A 23578-nucleotide genomic window follows, 5' to 3' on the forward strand; every position below is an offset into this window, starting at 1 on the left:
CTGCTGGAGGTTTCTGCCTGTTAAAGGAAGTTTGTCCTTGCCACTGTAACTTGCTAAATGCTGCAAAGTGCTCTGCTCATGGTGGATTAAGATGAGATCAGACTGAGTCCTGTCTGGAAGATGGGACTGGATCTGACCCGGTCTTGATGTTGGGTCTTTGTCGATAATAGAACATAAAGGGACTGTCTCTGTTTGCTGTATAAATAAAGGTTGATTGAATGATGCTCCTGCAGTCCTTAGAGTTCGTACACCTCAGGGTGTTAGAAATATAAATAGCATGAGTTCTAATGCAGCAGAGAGCGTAATAAAGATCTGATTAATGATAGTGGATTAAAAGAAGCCTCCTCTGGGTCAAAGGTGACACACACTACAGTTAACAGTAAACATGTTTGTGTTCATCACCTCGGGCTCTTTATTCATCATGGATGTTTTCTACCTTCCTATTTTTATTCCCTCCACCATCCCCCTCTCCTCCTCCTCCTCCTGCAGACGCTGACTTAAATCTGGATGTACGACACATCCAGCTATTGTACGTCAAAGGATGTACATAATCTGTCTATTGAATCCTCGTGCTCTGAATGTGAAGGCCTTCGTGCCAGCATGCTCTGTGCTGCCATGTTTCTGCACCAAGCATGTACATGTGTGCGCCGGAGATACTCCAGGAAAAGCTGGATTCTAATAAGTTCTGCACGCCGCCTCTCTTTGTGCGACACGTTGTGTTGTTTCCCTGTTTCATGACGCGCTGCATGTTTCCTTTCTTTTCATCGCCCTTTGTTTTTCCTCCTCTCGGATACATTTAGCCTCAGCAGGTGGATTAAAAGCAAAAAGGGGGGCAAAGACAACAACACAATGAACCGAGGGAAGAAAGAAAGGAGAGAGAAAAAAAAAGGAGGGGAATTTTTTACACACAACCTGAGGGCCCACGCGGCGTGTCAAATTGTGTGATTAAATACGTGACTGGCTCGCTAGATGTGAGTGTTGAGGCGTGGAGTCGGTGCTATTACAGCGCGGAGGCATGCGACACACACACACCGACACTTAAACACACACACACACACACTTACAGACACACATACACACATTAACACGTATGTACATCTATGTGATGAATGGTATGTGCTGTTAACTACTTTACATGCTGCACACTCAGTTTAATGGAGTTCAACTTTACACACACACATCCTAAAATCCACACACACACCATCTGCAGCAGCGCCATCATCTTCCTCTGGAAACACACACTGTGGAACGTAACAGGCAGAGTGTGTGCATGTGTGTGTGTGTGTGTGCAGGCTTCTCATAGGGGTGTGAACATACATTCTGTGTGTTGAGTTTGTGTGTGTTTGTGCTGAGAATAGCAAATCAGCGTGAAGATAAGCATGTGGCAGAGAGAGTGTGTGTGTGTGTGTGTGTGTGGAGGTTGTTATGAGGTTTGCACACTGCACAGTCAAATATAAAGAAAAAGTGTGTGTGTGTGTGTGTGTGTGTGTGTTTGTGTGTGCATACTAGCTCAAACAGCATTTACGTCTGATTTCCACACTGTGTACAGAGTGTGTGTGTGTGTGTGTGTGGGTGTGTGTGTGCAGAGATAAAGTGTGTTCTTATTTTTTTTTTTACACCAACAGGACGACTGCTAACTAGCTGCCACACCGCCTGGGAAATCTTTGGATATGTCAGCCTGTTTTTCAAAGAAAGGAAGCAGGTTTTTCTCTGTGCTGAGGTTCTGCTGCTGCGGCTTCAAACTGTCCGACTTAATTGGACCAAAAAATAAATCCTGAGGTAAAAAAAATAAAGATAACCACGGCGGCGGCGGCGGCGGCGGCGGCGTTGAGAAGCTGGGCGAGCAGAGTCACTACGGTGTGTGAACCCTGGTTAATATTTGAATGCAGGTGCTGCTCGTGTTCACTCGTGGTGATATCTTGTTACGATATCAAGGACATAAAAAAACCTCCTTTTGATGTTTCTGTTTTCATGACTTCTTCCTCTTCATCCTGTTTAATCTCAGATCAGAGGTGCTTTGTTTGTGCATCGCAGAAAATTGCTCGTTTTGGAGCTGCAGAGTGTTTTGCATTTTTAACTAAAGAGACAAAAAGCTGTCTTTGTGCACTACTCTGTAATATGTGAGAGAGAGGCTGGTTTTAAGTGCTTAATATTTACTTCTTAGGGCCAAGTAGCATTTATTGTGCTGGCAGTTTTAGAGTGTTTGTAACTGGTGCTAAGTTATAATTGTACATCAGCGATCCTGCCTCCCTTAGCTGTGATCATTAAGTCTGTTTTTGAAAAGCTCTGTGTGCTAAATATTGTTTTTATTCAACAGAAATTTACAAAGGAAGTGTGGTAAGTTATTCCTCTGTAAAGACCTTTTGCACTTGTTGTTGACAGATTTAAATCAGAAGTCCCGCCCCTTCTTGATTCTGATTGGTCAGTGATGGAGAAGGGATACTGATAAGAGTGACAGTGATCTAAAAGTTGAATTATTTTCAACTGAGAGTGGGAAAGCTGACCTTGAGGGCTGATAACTGCATTGTGCACTGTAATGTGTCCGGTGTGTTCATATGTGTCCGGTGTGTTTTATATGTGCCCAGTGTGTGCATATGTGTCTGGTGTGTATATTTGTGGGATGCGGGGCACCATTGCTGTGAGGCTGGGTGGATGTTTATTGTTTATTGTGTTTATACATGTATTACTGTACAGACGGTGGCAACAAATCTCCTTATTAAGGACAAATAAAGATCTATCTTTCTATCTATTGCCTTTTATAGAAAACAAAAGGCCCTTATGCTTAGGCTTGGGCACTGAATACTGGTTCGATTTGGATCCTATAAGGAGTCCCTGTCGTGCAAAAACTCTGTTAACTTAAGAGATGAAGGGCGACATGAATGAGGAGACAGTGGAGGAAAGTCTCCGTGCAGTGCAAGATCTGTGGGGATGCGATTACACCTCTTCATCTCCAGGGTTTATGTCTGCAACATGCATTATGTATCATGATATAACTTCATATTTTAATGCTTTTTGTCTTATTTTTCTTTAATTTATTTATTTAAATAATTATGGTTTGTTAATGTCATTGATCTATCCTCTCATCTTCTCCAAAAAGAATGGAATCAGAATCAGGAAGTGAAATGTAACAGGATGTGGGACTCGTTCTTTAAGTATCTGAAGGAGCTGGACCTCTCTGAGAGTTGGAACAATTATTGTTGCAACAATAACTATTTATTTATTTATTTTTTAATTCTTTTTATTTTATTTCATTTTTGTATGTATTTATTTACTTCTTAATTTATTTTAAAATATTTTAATTTATTTTAAAATATTTTAATTTATTTAGAAATATTTTAATTTATTTTAAAATATTTTAATTTATTTTAAAATATTTTAATTTATTTTAAAATATTTTAATTTATTTTATTTATCTAATTTTATTTTTGTATTTATTTATCTACATATTTATTTATTTTTAATTATTTTAATTTTTAATTCAATTTAATTTAAGTTTTAGTATTCATTTATGTAATTTTTTATTTATTTAATTATTTTAATTTTTAATTTAATTTAATTTTAGTATTCATTTATGTAATTATTTAATTATTTACTTATTTATTTTGCTATTTATTTGCATACACTTTTCTATATCATTGAAATTTTAATATAATCTGTACTATCGTTGTTGTTGTTGTTGTTGTTGTTGTTGTTGTTGTTGTTGTTGTGTCACTGTCTGTGTGCTGACTTAGTTTTGTGTTGTTTGCATGCAACAAAATGTGAATAAACATGTCTGAGAGAAAATAAAAAAGAATCAGGAATTGATAAGAACTGGAATACCTCACCCTACTTCTACCTAAGATTGCTGAAAACAACTAAATACAGTCTTATATCTATCTTTAATGCTGTTGTTATTATGTTTGTTTATGGTTGCATTGGTCTTGTGTATCTTACCCTGGCGTCTGTGACTTTGAACTCCCGGAGGATGTACTGAGGCATGTTGTACTCTGCCATCGGGTCCACCACGAAGTACTGGTACCTCGCTGAGCGCTCTGCAGGCCAGTACTGGTGACACTTTTCCTGTTTGAGACAAAGACAGGCAAACTCTTATTTTTCTTTCACTCTTTTAGTGTTCACCGTGTTTGTGTCCAGGTGGGAATCATGTCTTACCCGTCCCATCTCTCTCAGTTTGGTCAACATGACTACGATCGTGGAGTTGTTCTCCCAGAGCATCCTCCAGAAGTCTTCTGTAGTCTCTGCCAGGGGGCCCTGCGTCGCAATGTAGGCCCTCTGTTGCCTATAAAGCATTTTAAAACCATTTATTCAACACATCTGTGCAAGAATCAGAAACAACAAGTCTAAGACAGCTGCATGGTTCCTTCTCTTCCTACCTGTATCCATCAATGAAGCTAGAATTGATGTAATCAGATCCTTCTAGGCCTCTGATTGGCTGAAGGCAGACGCGCGTGGTCTCGTACGGCATGATGTTCACCAGCCGATTCTTGAACTTGTTGCAGGGGAGGTTGGCGCTGATGAACCGCGACGTGTGGGCTTTGGAGTTGGCCAAACGCTGGAGGAGGAAAGATGGAGGGACGGTTAGAGCAAAGGAAGGGAGGAGATGACGTACAGGAGGAATAAAAAGAGGACGATAGACGGAGAAAATTGGGACACATCACGAGAGCAAACCTAATTTACAGCTTGGAGGAGACTTTATTTACCAAGGAAGTAATTGAAATTCTACCGCCCCCCCCTTTCTCTGCAACATGTGGGTCCTGCAGGGTCAGAAGCACGGATGCAAAATAAGCCACACACCCAGACTAACAATCCCCCAAATCAAGTCTGCAGCAAACAGAAAACTCGTCTGAAAGTGGGTCACCAGGGCCTTTGATAACGGCAGTGTGATGTGTGTGTGTGTGCATAAAACATCGACCCACACAGGGATGCTCACAAACACAAACACACACACACAGACTGTGTAATGATCAAAATAAAAGGCTGTGCTGCTACATCATCACCGTCGTCATCGCAGGGACCTCTGTGGGAGTTTGTGGGTCAGCGAGGCTTATCATCGCTTCAAAGTTCCCACAAAGAATTCAAGCTCGCTTGCAAATGGAAGACACCCTGTTCAGTTTGTTTGGACCCCTCGCAGGCTGCTGAAGGAGGACATCTCCAGGGAGGAGCTGCAGCTCACCCGGCGTATATATAAAGGCAGGAATGCAGCCTCTGAATGGTCGTTACAGAAACACAAACGGGAAGTGTTTCTCTCTTCAGACGCTCCTAATTCGGCTTCTCTCTCTCTTTTCATCGCCCTCTTGTTGTCCTCCCTTTCTCCTCCAGCAGCAGTATCTCTGTCAGTGGCTACTTGGACTTCATCCAGCTCTTCTCCTCCATTCCCAACATGCCTTGCTCCTGTCCTCCCTTTGATCTGTGTTTCACATAAGCACCTGGAAAGACTTGAGTTGGCCTGGCAGTGCTAAAGAGGCCCCTCGGCTACACAAGCAAACACCGCAGAGAACGCAGGGAACCCGGCCAAACCTGGCAACCTGTCATCCGACCGGGCAGAGCGGCACCTCGGGTACCTCTGGTCATGGCTGCCAGCTCCTTTACCATTTATAGAACATGATATCTACTCTTTGGAAGAGCTGGTGTACATTCAGAGTGTCTCACCGTTACAGGGATAATCATATTGAGCGCAGTGTGTCAGAGCAAGGGGCTTACAAAATGTTCATTATCCTAATCCTAACCTGCCCTAAGCATGACCTGCTGCGACATACAGGCTAACAATACGTGCTTCATGAGATTTACACATCTCATCAAACATCAGACAAATAAAACACGGCTGATTACACCAACAACATCACACAATAACCTTTTTTAAAAATGTCTACATCTTTTTTTATTTATTTTTTGGATCCTAATCAATTAATCAGACTTTAATTGTAAAGCACTTTTCATGCAACAATATTGTAACACATAAGTGCTGTAAATAAAATTAATAATAGTATTAATAAAATAGAATAAATTTAAAATAATCCATAAAACACTGGAATAAGATGATCAAATCAAATTAATGACTTAATAAAACATGAAATAATTCACAATAAATGAATAAAAATTAAATATTAATATATTTACTTAGAAAAATTCAAAAGGCTGTATATAAAAATAATAATAGTTATAAAAAAAAATAGAATACATTAAAAATAATCAATAAAATGATAAAATCAAATTAATAACTAAATAAAAAAATGTGATAATTCGCAATAAATTAATAAATAAGTACAAATTAAATATGAAGTGAATAAATAATATATATGTCTTTATAATTATTATTACTATTGTTGCATATTGTGTTCTTAACCTTAGGATTATGGGCTGGGATCTGTTTCTTAATTTATTCTGTTTTGAAGTTATGTACAGCACTTTGTGTTACAATGTCATTGTATGAAAAGCGCTTTATAAATAAAGTCTGATGATAATAATTCAAAATAAGAATTTTAAAACAGACTAAAATATGAACCTGCATTTAATATATGGGACTTTAAATGGGATGAATATTAATTTACTAAAGAAGACTTGAAACTAGAAAAGGAGACCATAAACTGCTCGTTAGACTTAATTGGATCATTATCCCATCTTGTTTTCAAAAGACAGTCTGGCTTTTAACTGAGATTTATTCCTATAACGGTTTGATTTCACCTTACTTTATTTATTTATTATCTAGTTCAAATTTCAGTCACTTTTTATTGTATTTATTGGTTTCATTTATTTATTTAGTATCAAGGCAAGGCAACTTTATTTGTATAGCGCATCTCATACACGAGGGCAACTCAATGTGCTTTACATTAAAACATAAAAAGCATTGGAAACATTCAGACAGGCATAAAAGAACATAATTAAAATGACAAATATAAAGAAAAGGAAAATTAGAAATATATAAAAAAATAAAATAAAAATTTGCATTTAAAACAAGTTAAAAAAAGATAGGAAGGCGGTGGCAAATTTTAGTCACTTTTATTTTATTTGTATTTAATTTATTTCTTTAAAGTACAGCATCTTATTTTCTTTTAATGGTTTAATATTTTAGTGTTTTATTATCTTAGAAAGGAATTTTATTTTGGTGAGTTTAACTTCCTGTGTTGAGATTTAACATCTTATTTTACCTCCAGTGTTTCCTCATTAAGATATCATGAGAGCGTGTCCTCAGTTATTATTCATTTATTTTCTTTTCATTGTTATTTTTCATTGCTTTTTATTTTTATTTTTATATATATCTTTTTTTTTATTTTTTAATTTATTCTATTTGAAGTTGTTTTTATGTACAGCACTTTGAGTGACAATGTCATTTGGAAAATTGGGAATGTTTTGGCGACCCCTGTTGTCTCCCCCTGCTGGCCGTTAGTAGAAATGCAAGTTTAAAGCACTTCCTCATTGTGTTCACTATGATGGGGTGTCCCTTGCTGATCCCTGTTGCTCTCCACTCTCTAACTGTTGCTACATGTTCCCCTTGCAAACACACTATGTGCCTCATGTGAACACATCTTCCTTGCACGTCTACCAGAAGACTCCCCTCTGACAACTTCACAGCAAGTCTCCAATCTGTCTTCACTTCCTGCCGCCTGAGAGTGACCACATCCTCCCGGCCGTCCTGGACTGTGCGGCGTTCTGTGGAATCACTTCCTTAGTGCCACGTTAGCATACAGTCGTCCCTTTGTTCATTAGCCAATCGCTCCTCCCTCCACTTGCCCCGCCGTCCACCTCCATTTGTCATCATCAAGTATTAATTACTTAGCTCCCCCACCGCTCTTCACACACACACTCCTCTTCTCTATTCTGACTGTAGCTGCGGACGTTATTAATCCCTGTTTGACTCCCGACGCCAGCTCAGCATTATCCCCGTTACAGATGGCGATGGAGATTTCATCGCCGACGTGCGCTGGCGAGTAAAGAGAAAAAAAAGGGTGGAAACACGGCGGCACTGTTATTGTTTCCTGGCAGGGGGGCCGTGTTGGTGAATGGCGATGGGAAGATGATAGATGATTGGAGGGTGAGCGTGTGTGCAATCCAAGGTCAGCAGATACCGACTGGAGGGCTGAGATGAGTTTGTAAGTTGATGACTGTTAATATCTTTAATGGAGATCTCTATGAAAACACTGCGTCCGCTCGTCTATTCTCACCTTCTGCTTCGTCATGAATTTCCCCGAGACAGCAGACCCTCTCTTTTGACTTGAACGCACGCTTTCAGCTAAAACCCCTTTGTCTTGCGCCTCCTAGATTAAACCCTGCTTCTTTACTTAAGCATTTAATTCCAAATCCTCCAGAATGAGCACTCTTGCCAAACACTAAACGGCTTCCCTGTTTTCCATTTTCCAGCTTTGCAGGACATAAATTGCATTCCAAAACTATAGAAGTGAGGTTAGAGACAATAAAGGAGGCTGGCTGTGGGATTCTCCTTCTTTGACAGCAGATGCAGTAAAATAACTTTGGTGTAAATGATGCTGCTTTAATCTGTATTCTCCTTACCTGAGGCTGAAAGGTAAATCATCTCCAGAGAAGTGCCTTTATCTCTGCTTCTTAACTCAGTAAGCTTCCAGTGTCATATACTGTCTTAACTCTGTTTCTGCACGAGCACTAAGCTGAAAGAGACATCCAACCTGCCTCTTGTCAAACTTCAAACTCAGTTTGTGTGACGTAGCAGATAAAGCTGTAAACTTCATCTCAGGAAATCTCAGTATCCTTTTTATCCCAGCTCCCTGAATCAGCTGCTCCTCGTTCAGTTTCAGTATCATGCCTGAAACTCAGCTGTAAGATAAGGACCGCTGCATGTTGGGTTCAAGAATTAAAAAGTCCTCAACAATACAGAAACCTGCAGATAACATAACAACAACATGACAGCTACAGAAACTAAATGTGCATCCAGAACAACCTCTGTACTTGGAAATAGAGTTGGCAGTAAAAAGCTTAAACAAGGTGACAGGACTCTAAGAACTTGGTGTTTCTCTCTGCAGTATTTACTGATGATTAAGTCTGCAGAGAGAGTCGACAACTTCCTGGATTCAGGCCAGCTGAATCAGCTTCATTTGAAATGTTAAACGTGTTGTGTGTTTGCATCTGTCTGTCTTTTATTTAACATCACACACTCAGGTAGGAGTAAAGTCTATCCATCATAAGGGTCACATCATCTCTCAGCTAAGGTGTTCCTCAAGGGTCAATTCTAGGTCCTTTTAACTATAACGTACAATAACACCGTTACGCCGACGACACCCTGATATACATGTCTCTGTAACAGCTGAAATCTGGCTTGCTACATCTGTCTCTAATTTTAAAATCTTTTTTTAATATTATTTAAAAAAGGCTTTTATAACTGTGTAGATCTGTTGTTCTGATCTTGATGTGTTGTCATACATTTTAGTATTTTAACTTTTTCTTGATCTTTTGTGAAGAACTTTGTAACTTTGTTAAGAAAAGTGCTCCATAAATAAAGATAAAAATTATAATTATAACTATAATAATAAAAAATATTAATATTTAGTTGATTATTATAATAAATGGTATTATTATATTATTATTCTTATTATTATTTTATTATTATCATTATATTATATTATTTCTATATATATTATAATTATTATTTTACTATTTTTTATATTATTGTATTATTATTTTTCTTATTATTATTATTTTCATTATTAATATTATCATTATTGTAAATATGAGTATATAATTATTGTATATTAAACTTATTTCAATATTTTTATTATCATTACATTATCAAAATATTATATTATTATTTTATTATTATTATTATTATTATTATTGTTATATCACTATATTATTGTAATATTATAATATTATTATTATTTCTCTTATTTAATTATGATTATTCATTATCAGTATAATTATTATTGTTAATATGATTACATTATTATTGTTGATTATTATTATTTTTTTAATTGTCACTATATTATCAACATATCATTATATTATTTTGTTTTTCTTATTTTGTCCTAATTATTATAATAATTATAATATTATCATTATTATTATAACTATTATTATTGTTGTTATTTTCTATTATTGTTATTGTTATTATTATTATTTTCTTCTTCTGTTGTTGCTCCTATTTTGTTTTGTTTTTGTAGTGTCTTGTAAGTCCATATGGGCTGGGCACCTTTATGATGCACGACACGATGAATAATAAATAAACTAAACTAAACTATTATTATTATTATTATTATTGTAAATATGATGAAAGGATGCCGACCAGGCTGTTATGAAACTGTCTCCTGTACCTTGAACTCCAGCTCCATGCCGGTGACGTGCTCGCCGCTCTCCACCCCTGCCAGCTTCTGGATGTAGGAGTAGAGGCTCCGGGCGGCCACCTCGGTGTTGCCGCAGGCGACTGCCTCCAGCAGCGCATCGTGGATGAAGCTGTACTGGTCCTCCGTCTGCACCATGTAGTTTCTCTGTGAGCGCATCAGCGTCACGTGGCCGTAAATATCCACCGTCTTCTCGTGCTTGATCCGCTCCAGCATGGCGTCGATGACGATGAAGCAACCTGTCCGACCCACACCGGCACTGTGAGAGGAAGAGGAGGAGTCTTCAGTTATTAAAGGTTAATACACAATCATTCCTCTTGTGAATGTAAACATCAACAACATGAAGTTCTGCTGAGGTCACGTGACTGAAAACGATGAATCTGCAGTCGTGTGGTCCCTCGGCTTTAAACCTAAGTGCTCGTCACATCGGTGTTAGAGGAATTAAATCATAATAATGGATTGTTTTTACTCTTCAATGAATAAAACATGAAGTGATGATATTTGTCCAGTAATGTCTGTAGATTTGTTGTGGCTTCACGCTCTAAATAATTGAACAGGAGAGGAACAGGGAGAAGATATAGAGATCGCTGGAGAGAGGGGGGGGGGAAACAGACACAACCAAAATTGACAGATAGAACAACAAGAGGACAGTGATGGAGATTGGTTGAAGCAAGCTGTCAAATCTCAGTTTATTGTTCGGGGCTTTGGACTCACTGAAGTCGTCTTATCTTGACAAAAAGGAAGGTTTCAATTTGAATAAGCCGTTTGAGAAATATCGCTTGTAAAGGGAGGAAGGGCTAAGGAGCAAAAAAAAAAAGAAGAAGGGAGAAGCGAGAGAGAAAGATGGGAAGGGATTACTGCGAGGCTTTTCAACACTGAGGGAGAAAAGAGGCAGCGGTGGAGGGAATAAAAGGGATGCCTTAAAAAAGAAAGATGATGTGACCGATGGAGAGAAAAAGGAGGATGGAGCTCTGGCAAGAAAAGGGAGCATGTGTTTGTATAATGTGCATTATGTAATGTATAATGGTGGAAACATAGAAGCTCATGGGCACACACACACACACACACACACACACACACACTGTGGAGAGGGACAGGAATAAAACAGGGGTAGGTTTATTTTAGTTCTGGGATCAAACCACAGGAGCATCCAGCTCACCACGGGGACACTTTCCCACTCGGGTGCAGACATTCCTGAAAACTCAACCCTGAAACCGAGTCATTGTTACTGACCTGCAGTGGGCGATGATGGGTCCGGCGTCCGGCGGGTTGCAGGTCTTCACCCTACGCAGGAAAGCCAGGAAGGGGGTCGGGTACTCTGGCACGCCGTGGTCTGGCCACGCCGTGAACTGGAACTGACGAACCTCCCGTTTCTCGCTGGAGCCGTTCTGAGAAGAGAAGAAATGAGAGGGTTAGAGATTGAAATGGAGATGTTTGTGTCCACAGGGAGAGCTCTTTAATGAATCCTAGTTGTTATTGTTTGACTTTGATTTAAAGCTCCAGTAAGGAGTTTTAAGCTTGTTATAAAACAGGCTCAACTCAAAGCTGATGCTACCTACAAGAGCAGAAATACCATCAGCAGCAATATTTTGCATGTCCAATCCACCTCCAATCCATCCACAGCACTAGATCTGATAGGTTTCTATTCTAGTCAATGTGTTAACTTCCACTGGATCCACTCCAGACTTCTATTGTTCCCGGATGCCGGAGCACGACGCATCAATCTCAACAGAGCAGATGGAGCGGGACAGGAAGTCAGGTTTCACCAAAACAACATGAAAACATCCGGTTAATTTTCAGAATCAAACACTCTGTGTTATCACCAGATCGTATTTCACTTAACTACAACAACAAACCAAAGTCATGATGAGCGGAGCCAGGCCTGGAGTCAACAGGTCAGAGGTTTTCAGAGGACCAGAAAGACAACATGGATGAGGAGAGGAGGAGGAGGAGAATCCTTGATTCAGGGATTACTGAAGGGGAAAACCTCGGTCACATGACTCCAGGGAGAAGTCATTCTTTTTCTCAGATTCTAAGATTAAAAATCAGATTTCTGGCTTTCTTGATATTTTTTTGTTAAAAGTCAGAACTCAGACTTTTAAAAAAAACTCTGAATAAAAAGTCAGAATTTATTCTTCGTCTCAGATTTCTAAATTAAAGTCTCAATTCTGACTTTTTGAACATTCTAAGAAAAAGTTGGCGTTCATAATTGTTATTCTTTTACTGGAATGAAGTCTGACTTCTGACTTTTTGCAACAAGTTTCTGGATAAATTTCTGATTAAATTCTGATTTGAAACTTTTTTCTCAGAATTCCACTTTTTCCAGAGTTCTGAGAAAAAGTCAGTATCAATTTTTTTTTCTCAGATTCTAAGTTAAAAAATCAGGATTTTGACATTTTTTCTCAATTTCTTTTTCAAAGTCAGACTTCAGAATGTATTTATCTTTTAAAGTCTGAATTCTGACTTTTCTTCTCAGATTTGTGGACAAAAGTGAGAAATTATACTTGTATTAAAATCAGAATTTGTTATCACGTTATGTTATCACCAGATCGTATTTCACTTAACTACAACAACAAACCAAAGTCATGATGAGCGGAGCCAGGCCTGGAGTCAACAGGTCAGAGGTTTTCAGAGGACCAGAAAGACAACATGGATGAGGAGAGGAGGAGGAGGAGAATCCTTGATTCAGGGTTTACCGCAGGGAAACCTCGGTTACATGACTCCAGCTGTCCGGTGGTCCTGCTCCCGGGACGGATCAGAGACTGACCGGACACGGATCTGGTTAGACTAAAGACTGATTTATACTTCTGCGTTGAATCGACGACATAGCCTACGTGCGTAGCTCCTGTACCTACGCAGAGGCCTACGCACGTAGATGACGTGCACCTCCTCCAAAGTGTAACTACGTGTAGAATCAACGTGGACCACAAGCCCTGTGATTGGTCCGCTCTGCAGCATTGTATTTCCTGCATTTATAGCACTTCCTGGATTCCCGCTCATCGTCCGTGTATTTCATCTCCTCCTCTCTGTTCTTCATGTAATCATGTCTGTATGATAAACAGCAACATGTATCAGCTGGAGATTAACAGAACACGCTCTGAATCTCTGAGGGAAAGGAAACAGAGATCGGAAGCAGGCGACCGGACTATCAGAGAGACCACACCGCCCTCTAGTGTTTAGGAGGAGAATTGCTGCACGACACGGACACATCGATGCACAAGTATGTGGAGCTCATGTCCGCGTCAGTCCCTGCTGCGTAGGGGCGATCCAGAAGTATAAAATCAGCCTTAAGTGAGTTACAGTGAGCGGCAGTAACAGCCTTATTTTCCAGGGGGCGCCAAAACTGACACAGACTGAAAGTTCCTCACAGGAGCTTTAAGAATTCACATCCTCTGAGCTGAGAAACAAACTCTGAGTTGAGGCAGCATCTTACTCTGCCACACTGATTTCTACAATCAATCCTCATGACTGTAAAGAAGTTCTAGATATTTTCTGGAGAGGGTAACGTTTGATAATGGAAGCTCCTCTCTGCCGCTGCGCTCTCTGAAGATAAAAAAAGACACCTGCTTGTGTCGCCGTCTTAAAAGAGGACAAACGTTTCCTCCTAAAAATAGATGCTTCGTGCTGAGGGTGTAATTCTCCTTTGGGGAACAATTTCACACACCGAGCCGATCAGATGGACTCATTGTAATAAACTAAGCATGAGCGTTTCTTTTACAGGTATTATACCCTCGGTCTTGCAAGTCACTGCCGCTCAGATCATCCACAGATACGTGCGGCAGCTAACACCCACATTACACCGCCGTCTGTCAGCTCGCGCCTCAAACTCAACTCTTGACGCATCAGAGACGCGAGCCGGGATCCAGAGGAAGATTCCTGCAAAGGATAAGAAGAGAGGGAGGACAAAAATCTCCCTCCATCTCTCTGTCCTCTCGGCTCAGAAGATCCTCTAATGGAGGTACTGTTTGCATATCAATGCAGAGCTTCTGCTTCCCTGACAGAGGGATTTTTTTTCCTTGCTGAATAAATGAATAAATGAGAGTGGTAATTAAAAGCAAACTGACCTAAATCTGATTTCCCCCTTTTTTTTCTTCTCTTTGGACATTTTCTTGTTTCTGCAGATGAAGCTCGCTGCACGGCTGCTTCTCTTTAAAGTTCATATTTCAAATGTTTCAGGTTTATCAGCAGACGCCGTTTGCATCACTGCAGGACGCACATGCATATGCATCGGTACCAAGGTGGCTGCTTTGTAGATGCACTGACAGCGTGTGTGTGTGTGTGTGTGTGTGTGCCGGCTGCCAGGTTCTGCTGCTTCACAGGAATCCAAGAAATATTATTTCTCAGAGATATAAAATGAAAACAGCTCAGTGAGAAATCACAGCTATGGAGGAGGAGGAGGAGGAGGAGAAGAATCATTTGGGTCGGTTTGAGCCTGAGAGCTGCAGAATGCAAATGGACCTGATTATAAACCAGCCGGCTTCAAATCACCTCTGCTGCTCGTATCTTCCTATCCTCACCCTCTCCCTGGTTTGCTCTGGAGTCGGCTCCTCTGACATAAACTCGGTGCTATCTAGTGAGGGAGACTGGATTCTGGAAATGTCAGCTCCTTTAGTGATATTCCTCCTCACAGGTCTTTAATGATACTCCTGCACGGCCATGAGATGTGTGAGACCGTGAGTGACAGCGTGTTTGCACGTTGATGTGAGAGTGTTTCCCTCTTTCTTCTTCTTCTCTTTCCTGCACACGTGTGACCGCTTCTATCCGACTGCACTTAACTGTGCGCTCAGACGTCTGCAGGCGTGGCATCGTAGTCATTTATGTAAATCTGCATTTGATGTGTGTTTTTCTGCCACCTTTCATACGTGTGAGTGTGCACGCTTACATGTGCTAATCCTCCCCGGTAAGAATAAGAGTGCCTGTGTGTGTCAGTATTTAAATGTGCTGTGTGTTTGTGTGTGTGTTTGTGTGTGTGTGCACAGGAGCATGAGAGCGGTCTGCCAATTATGCATATTGAGTTTCTCTTCTGCTCACTTTACCTAAGTGTTCCAATTTGGCAGATGTGCATAAACAGATGATCTATTGAAGAGAGAGAGAGATCTGAAGGAGGTAGAAGGAGCCGACTGGAAGGACGACGCGGACAAAGAGTTTTATGTGCACGGACGGGAGCACGGACACGCTTCATGTCCTTCATTTTCATGCATATGTCACTTTAATTTAATATTAGGACTGTATTTAATTCATGCATGTGTGTGTGTGTGTTTGCAGGCACGTGCAAATAATCCCACCTTGTGCAAGGAGAAGGTGCGCACGCAGAAAGTGGCCAGCTCTATGGTGTCCAGCAGCGTCACTTGAGTCATCCCGTAGGTTTCTGTCCCACGACTCGGCCAGTACTGGTCACATTTAATCTGGAGGAGAGAGGGAGAGAGAGAGAGAGGGAGAGAGAGAGAGAGAGAGAGAGAGAGAGAGAGAGAGAGAGAGAGAGAGAGAGAGAGAGAGAGAGAGGACTCAGTTAGAAACATTTTTCCTCTCTGTGTTCATGCACCAACCGTGCATGCAGCCTGTTAGAGTCGCTCCTCTTCGTTCATTCCTCTTTCTGATTTCTCTCTGGCAGTTTGTTGAAGTTGTGACCTCTTTTGGTCTTCCGTTGGTGAGAGTTGTGGACCGTTTTTCATGATGAAATCACCAACTTTAACTTTTACTCGCATTACTGGCACACTGGCTTCCTGTCTGTCAGAGAATAGACTTTAAAATCCTGCTGATGGTTTATAAAGACCTGAATGGTTTAAGCTGATCTGCTGCTACTGTACGAACCATCTAGACCTCTGAGGTCATCATCAGGTACTGGTCTGCTTTCAGTCCCTAGAGTCAGAAGGAAACATGGTGAAGCAGCGTTTAGTCATTATGCTCCACATATCTGGAACACACTCCCTGAAAGCTGCAGGTCTGCTCAAACTCTCACCTCTTTTAAATCAAAGATTAAGACTTTTTTATTTATCACTGCCTTCCTATCTTAGATTATTTTAACCCACTTTAAATTAAAATTTTAATGTAATTTTTAATATATTTCTAATTTTCCTTTTCTTTTCTGTTTTATCATATTTGTCATTTTAATTGTGTTCTTTTATGCCTGTCTGAATGTCTCCAATGCTTTTAATGTTTTAATGTAAAGCACATTGAGTTGCCCTCGTGTTTGAAATGCACTATACAATTAAAGCTGCCTTGCCTTGCCTTGCCTTGCCTTGCCTTGCCTTGCCTTGCCTTGCCTTGCCTTGCCTTGCCTTGCCTTGCCTTGCCTTGCCTTGCCTTGCCTTGCCTTGCCTTGCCTTGCCTTGCCTTGCCTTGCCTTGCCTTGCCTTGCCTTGCCTTGCCTTGCCTTGCCTTGCCTTGCCTTGCCTTGCCTTGCCTTGCCTTGCCTTGCCTTGCCTTGCCTTGCCTTGCCTTGCCTTGCCTTTTCAGCAACCCCGCTTTGTTTTTGTTTTTACTCATGCTCAGCAGTTTGAGCTGAAGCCGACGAGCTCATCGGCCAAACTGTTCTGGATGTTCCTGCTGAACTCTGGAGATTTAGGACTAGGGTTGCAAAATTCCAGGACTTTTCAAAGTTGGAAACTTTCCATGGGAATAAACAGGAATTTACTAAACTGAAGGTTGGCTCTTAATAGGGAACTTAAATATAGTTGGATGAAAAAATATTTGATCATAATCCTGACTAAAACAACCAGATTTCATCAAGTACAGTTGAATATCTCTGCTGTTCCTCAATCACATGCACACAGCACATTGCTTCCTGCAGGGCTGTAGAGACCACGCCCCCTACATGCAATGAGCATTCCTCCATCACATGAAGCACAAATGATCTCTAGAATCCTGCAGAGGCTTCAGAAACTTGAGGGAAGATGCTTTCTTATTTGCATGTTGAATGGGACTTTGTTGGGATTGCATTGTTGTTAATGTTTGAATGGGTTGGGTCGGAGGAATGATATTTAACTCAACATTCATGTTTTTGTTCTTCAATGAAAGAATTGATGGTTCATTAAAATATTTAACACTTGATAAAGTTCTACTTACAGATAAATCTGTTTTAATTGTATTCTTTTGGATGGATGTCTGCTTAGAACAAAACCAATATCTATGCTTGGAAACTTCCCATTGAAATTTACTGGAAACTTTCCACCCCTTTGCAAACCTATTTAGGACGCAGAGAGGCAGAGGAGGCAGAGGAGGCATAGAGCTATGAGGAGGAGAGCTGGTATTCGAAGATGGAGGTTTATGGAGAGGATATAGAAGCTGTGTCTCTCCTCTCTCATCATGGGCAACGTGAGATCTCTGGATCATAAGATGGGCGAGCTCGGAGTCAGACAGAGTTTTAGGAATGTAGCATGGTGTGCTTCAGGGAGATCTCACATGTCAAACCTCCAACGTCCAACGTTCTCAACGCTGCCATAGCCAGACTCCAGACAGACCACCAGACCGCCCTCTTCCTGATCTCCGGGGACTTCAACCATGTGTTTATTTTCTACAGAGCTTATTGCAGTATTTGTGTAACTTATTGTGTACAGAGCATCTGTAATGACTGAATTTCCCACCCCTGGGATAAATAAAGTGTTTCTGATTCTGATTCTGACGGTGTCTCGGCTAATGAAGAAGATCATGAAAACAAATGGAGGAGAACACAGTCCACTCATAATTTAAGACCTCCTGTGGATCAAAACACCGGGCGCTGTTGACGGGAACACCGGGGGACCTTCTGCAAATTACAAATCTGAGAGAAGTGTGTGCAGGATGAGCAGAAACTCCCCGCCCGCACAGCTCCATCAAGCCTCTGCAAGACGTCTGCATCTGATCACACCTTAAAGAATATTGTTCTTCAAATCAGATCTGCTGGAGTTTCTTTGCTGCTTCTACCTGATATCTGAAACTCCAGCACCTGCCTCCCCCTCAGCTCTCCTCCGTCAGCCCACTTAATAAAGATTCATTCAATATGGGTTGTGACGCGCCGGTGGACATCAGATGAGACGTGACAGGCGGCGAGAGAGAGAGAGAGAGAGAGAGAGAGAGAGAGAGAGAGAGAGAGAGAGAGAGAGACGCGCTGCTCTCGAGCTTTCTCTCCCATTTCCTGCTTGGAGCTGACACTCAAGTTTCCCCGGCCCGCTAATCTTGATCACGTTTGACAGGAGCGGAACGCGCATGTCAGTGTGGAGGAAAGGTAAACAGCTGAGAACGGACAGAGGGAGGGGAAATGAGCGGAGACACCTGGGGTGAGTGAGCCTGATGTTGACACAGGTTGGAGTTGACAAGATGAAACATCAAGGCTGGCTTTTTGACATCTAGACAATCCGCTTCTTTAACAGGAGGAATACTGATCCACTCTCAGTCTTTGGGTTGATTCTGACTCTTAATTCACAGCTCATAATTTAAAGGAAGGGGTCATGCAACAGGTCATTTGGTTCTGTAACGGTTAGCTGTCACTACATGGAACATTTAGGAGACTTCTGCAGACGTGTTTCCATTGTGCGTCTGATAGTTTGCGGCTGCTGATCCTCTCTAACTTTGAAACCTTCTCAGATCTTTGCTGCAGTTAGTTCAGAGATGAAACAAGGAAAAAGTTCCAAGATGCCGAGACTTTCCAAACAATGCATTTCCTGAAAACGTTCCCACGGACAAGAGAGGCTGAAAAAAGAAAAGTTTCATTGTGTGATCACACCCTGACATCTCCTTCCTCCCATCTGTTACTAAACCACCGTACCCTCCGTGCTCCTCTTTCTGCAGCTTCCACTACCAGCAGATGGTTGTGGGAGGACTGGTCACAGGTACTGCTAAAAACTCTGCGGTGCTCTGTTGCTTCAAATTTTGTATTCTAGCTTTCTAAAAACTGTACACTGTAAGCTCAGAGAGTGTGGGGAACATGCAACAGCTTGCCGTTTTCACTGCAAATAAGGTGAGAAAACAGAGCGGCGTCTGTGGAGACGGTCCCGGTGGACGTGCAGCAGAACTTATCTAACGTGCACAGGTAGAGTCTTTGAGTTATCTTTGTTTTATCACCGTCTCCTGCAGCTTCCACAGATTCCGGCACTTACATGGAAGCAATCTGGAGAAACGTGAGTGGGATGATGTTCTCATGAAGTTTGAGTGTGCAGCTGGGGAATCAACGTAAAGCCATTCAAGAGTCTCGTTCTAAAAGAAGGATGTGTTTCTCTCTCTGTTACTCTCTAAAGGTGTGCCTCAAGGATCAGTCTTAGGACCTCTTTCATTCATTATTTATATCAACACTTTACATCATGATGTTTTTAATGCAAATTTCCACTTTTATGCAGATGACTAAAATCTCTAAAAGTAGTATGGGAGGTAGAGCCTTCAGTTATCAGGCCCCTCTCCTTTGGAATCATGTACCAGTCAGGGTCCGGGAGGCAGACACCCTCTCTACTTTTAAGAGTAGGCTTCAAACTTTCCTTTTTGATAAAGCTTATAGTTAGAGCTGGATCATGCTTGGACCAGGTCTTAGTTATGCTGCTATAGGCCTAGACTGCCGGAACTGGCACACTGACACACTGGGATCCTAGTTCACCCCCTTCCCCAAAACCCCCTCATCACTTACTTTAACTCTGCTTGTCCCATTAAAGTTACTAACCATAGACCTTTCTGGAGTCCCTGAGCTCCCTTGTCTCGTAGATTCCTCTGAGCTGCCGTAGACGTCCTCCTGCTGCGGACGATCTGGACTCCAGCGGCAACAGCTTCTACGACTCGTCTCATCACTATCACCTCTCTCTCTTACTCCCCTCTATCCCTCTTTCCAGACCCAACTCGGTCTCAGCAGATGTGTGTCTAACATGAGTCTGGTCCTGCTGGAGGTTTCTGCCTGTTAAAGGAAGTTTGTCCTCTCCACTGTAACTAGCTAAATACTGTGATGTGCAATGCTCATGGTGGATTAAGGTGGAGTCAGACTGAGTCTGATCCTGTCTTGGTGTTGGGTCTCTGTTCAGGATTTGACATAGAGTGGTCTAGACCTGCTCTGTTTGTAAAAGAGTCTTGAGATAACGTTTGTTGTGATTTGGCGCGATACAAATAAAGATTGATTGATTGATGACACCATAATGTATTCATAGTTTTCACGTGACGTCACACACTTATTGAACGCCCCCCCTGGAGGGCAGAAAGAGGCTTCTTACTGCGACGGGCTATGGGGAAATGACCGGACTCTGCTGGCCAACAAAATCTGTTGGATGGCTCTGATAGCGCCATTGGCACCTTTAAGTCTTACTGTCACCCTTTTGCAAGGAACCTCAGTGTTATTTTGGACAGTGACTTTAAGTTTGACAAGCAGATAAGCTCAATTGTTAAAACAAGCTTCTTTCAGTTCAGACTATCAGCAAAAGTGAAGCCTTATCTTCCCAGGAATGATTTCCAGAGAGTGATTCCCACCTTTGTTCCATCACGCTTAGATTACTGTAACTCTTTGTTTGTTGGTCTCGAACAGTCAGCATTGCGGTGTCTACAGGAAGTCCAAAATGCAGCCGCCCGCCTGCTGACTGGAAAGAAACGGCGGTATCACATCACTCCTGTCCTTGAGTCTTTGCACTGGTTGCCTGTTAACTTTAGGATCCAGTTCAAGGTCTTATTCATTGTTTTGAAGTGTTTAAATGGTCTGGCATCGTCTTATTTATCAGACCTTGTACAGCCTCACAGTACATCCAGAGCACTTAGGTCATCAAACCAGCTGCTCTACAGACTCTCCAGACTCTCTACTTGAGGGGACAGAGCCTTCTCAGTGGCGGCCCCAAAGCTGTGGAACAGCCTACCTTTCCACAGTCTGTGGATCACTTTGAAACACTCCTGAAAACCTATCTTTGCTCCTTGGTGTTCAGTCCTAGCTAAACAAGAACCCTTGACTTTTTCACTTTTTTACTCTTTTATTTCCTAAATTGAGCTCTTACTGTTCTGTTATTGTTTTTATTTATTGTTATATTGTGTATGATTATATTGTATTTGAATATCTGTACAACTGAGGTTGCTTTAAATATGCTTTATAGATAAAGTTTGACTTGACTTGCTCTACGTGTTTAAAAACTTTAAAAATGCTGGGCAGTTGTTTTTCAGTTACATGACGAGGAGACAGGTCCGGGTTCTGCTTCTTAAAGGGGTATTTCAGTGTTTTTGAAGTGGGGTTGTATGAGTTTTATGTCACTAAATATACTAGCCACACTAGTTTGTGATCTGCTGGTATATCTTGATTCCCAGAGGTCTAGAGGAGCTGTTGTTAAGTCTTCCTTGTGACAGCATGAAGTTTTCTCAGTTCATTAGCCCACCAGGTAACTCTGGATCTCTCCTGCTCTCCACTTTAGCTCTGAAGTTTCTCCTCCTTTTCCTCACTAAACTCTGATTTTAGATTCACACCTTTTGAGTTTTTAACCACATATTAGACAGGTAACAAAAAAAGCCTTTTTATTATATCACCTGAAAAACATCTCCAAAGTGCGTCAGTTTCTCTCTCAAGCCAATGCAGGGACACTAGTTCATGCTTTCATCACCTGCAGAATTGACTATTGTAACGCTCTTCTTTCTGGTCTTCCCAAAAAGAACATCTCTCAGCTTCAGCTGCTAGAGTGCTGACAAAGACCAGAAAGAGAGTCCACATCACACCTATTTTAAAGTCTCTGCACTGGCTTCCTGTATCTTTTAGAATAGGCTTTAAGATTATTTTATTGGTTACCTACATTGCACAAAAGATCTCAGGATCTCTTATTACTATCTGTTCCAAGGGTCAGGACTGCACTTGGAGAAAAGGCCTTCAGGTTTGCTGCTCCCTCGATCTGGAGCGCCTTAAAGGATCTGAATCTTTGTGGTCTGATATCTTTGAATGCTTTTAAGTGCTCCTTAAATGACTTGGAGGCTGGAGGTATTTGATGTGTAGCTGTTGTATTTATGTCTGTTGTAACTTTGCAACTCTGCCGCCTATCTTGGCTTCATCTCAAGGAGCATTTCCAGCTCAGATAAAGGTTATAATAAATGAATAAATAAATGTGTTTGAAGGTGAAATCATTAGTCATCAGTTAAGTCGTCTTACTCGTGATTTCTCCTCCAGCCGGGTCATCATGACCACAGTCGCAGCTCTCTGCTCCCACACCATCCTCCAGAAGTCCCCGAACGTCTCCGGTAGCGGACCCTGGGTGGCGATGTAGGCGTTCTGCTTCCTGTAGCCGTCGATGTAGTTGGCGTTGATGTAGTCGCTGCCTGTGATACCTGGAAAAAAAACAAAACACAAACAGTGAAATCAAAAGATGGAAACTTTGCTGAATTCTTCATCACATAACTTTAATTTCATCACCCTCTTGTTCGGTGCCATCTGCCTCCATAACTCTCAGTCCTCACACACACTGACCCTGGTCCCTTTTCGATGAAGGTGCAAACACTCCACTGAAGGACAAGAGTTACTTATGTAAGAAGTTCTCACACCTCTTATTGTTTAAACGAGTGAAACTGGCTGAGAACGGTGGAAAATGTTGGAAGTGTCCGGAGAGAAGCGGCTCAGAGTCGGCCTCTGGGACTTTAAATGTTGGAGGTTTACTGACTCTTGTGAAATCTGATTATGTAACAACATTCTGGGAAAAATACAAAGTTTAAAAGAAAGAAGAAGAAACCTGAGATTCAATGCAACAACTTCTTCTTCTTCTACATTTCTGCAGACAAGTTGTAGCAGCAGACTTCAGATCTACAACCACATGGATTGGATAAATCAGCCGCTCAGCCACAACAGCCTGGAGGTGGATCCAGCTAACATCCCTCTCAGCCTTCCACCATGCTCGGCTGCACACCGGCCTCCTCTAAAACCTCCCTGCAGTGAATCCTCTCCGTGCTGCAGGCCGGACGAACGTGCACCACCGAATGCAAAGATGTTGCATGTTGTCTCCTTCCTCCTCTGACTGCATGTAGCTATCAAAGCGTTCTGCTGCAGCCTTTAAAGTGTCTGCAGAAGTAACAGAACACTTCAAAGAGGAAATATTTAGCTCTCTGCGAGGCTTCATCAGGGTTTCTTATGATATGAAGCGCACAGAGTTGTGTAAGTATCAAACGAGCCTGTAGCGTCAGCATGTGAAGGGTGAAAACAGACGTCGTGGTCGGATCTGAGGGAGTCAGGGTGTCGCGGTGACGCTGCAGAGAATCCCAACAGGTGAAGGGATCTCAAGTTCTTCACATAGAAAGGCAAGGCAAGGCAAGCTTTCAGGGAGTGTGTTCCAGATATGTGGTGCAAAACGTCTAAACGCTGCTTCACCTCCTTCCTTCTGACT

The 23578-nt window shown here is 41.5% G+C and overlaps 1 protein-coding gene across 1 annotated transcript in view; it reads right to left on the reverse strand.

Annotated features, from left to right (window-relative positions):
- ptprsa (protein tyrosine phosphatase receptor type Sa) overlaps positions 1-23578 on the reverse strand; it is a 290186-nt gene that overhangs the window by 14249 nt on the left and 252359 nt on the right. The window contains 7 exon segments of the mRNA XM_034711280.1: positions 3934-4059; positions 4150-4276; positions 4371-4549; positions 10272-10557; positions 11532-11686; positions 15584-15703; positions 22357-22532. Coding sequence (XP_034567171.1) covers positions 3934-4059; positions 4150-4276; positions 4371-4549; positions 10272-10557; positions 11532-11686; positions 15584-15703; positions 22357-22532 — 1169 coding nt within the window.

This window comes from Notolabrus celidotus, chromosome 2 (assembly GCF_009762535.1).
Source record: "Notolabrus celidotus isolate fNotCel1 chromosome 2, fNotCel1.pri, whole genome shotgun sequence".
NCBI classification, from domain to species: Eukaryota; Metazoa; Chordata; class Actinopteri; order Labriformes; family Labridae; genus Notolabrus; species Notolabrus celidotus.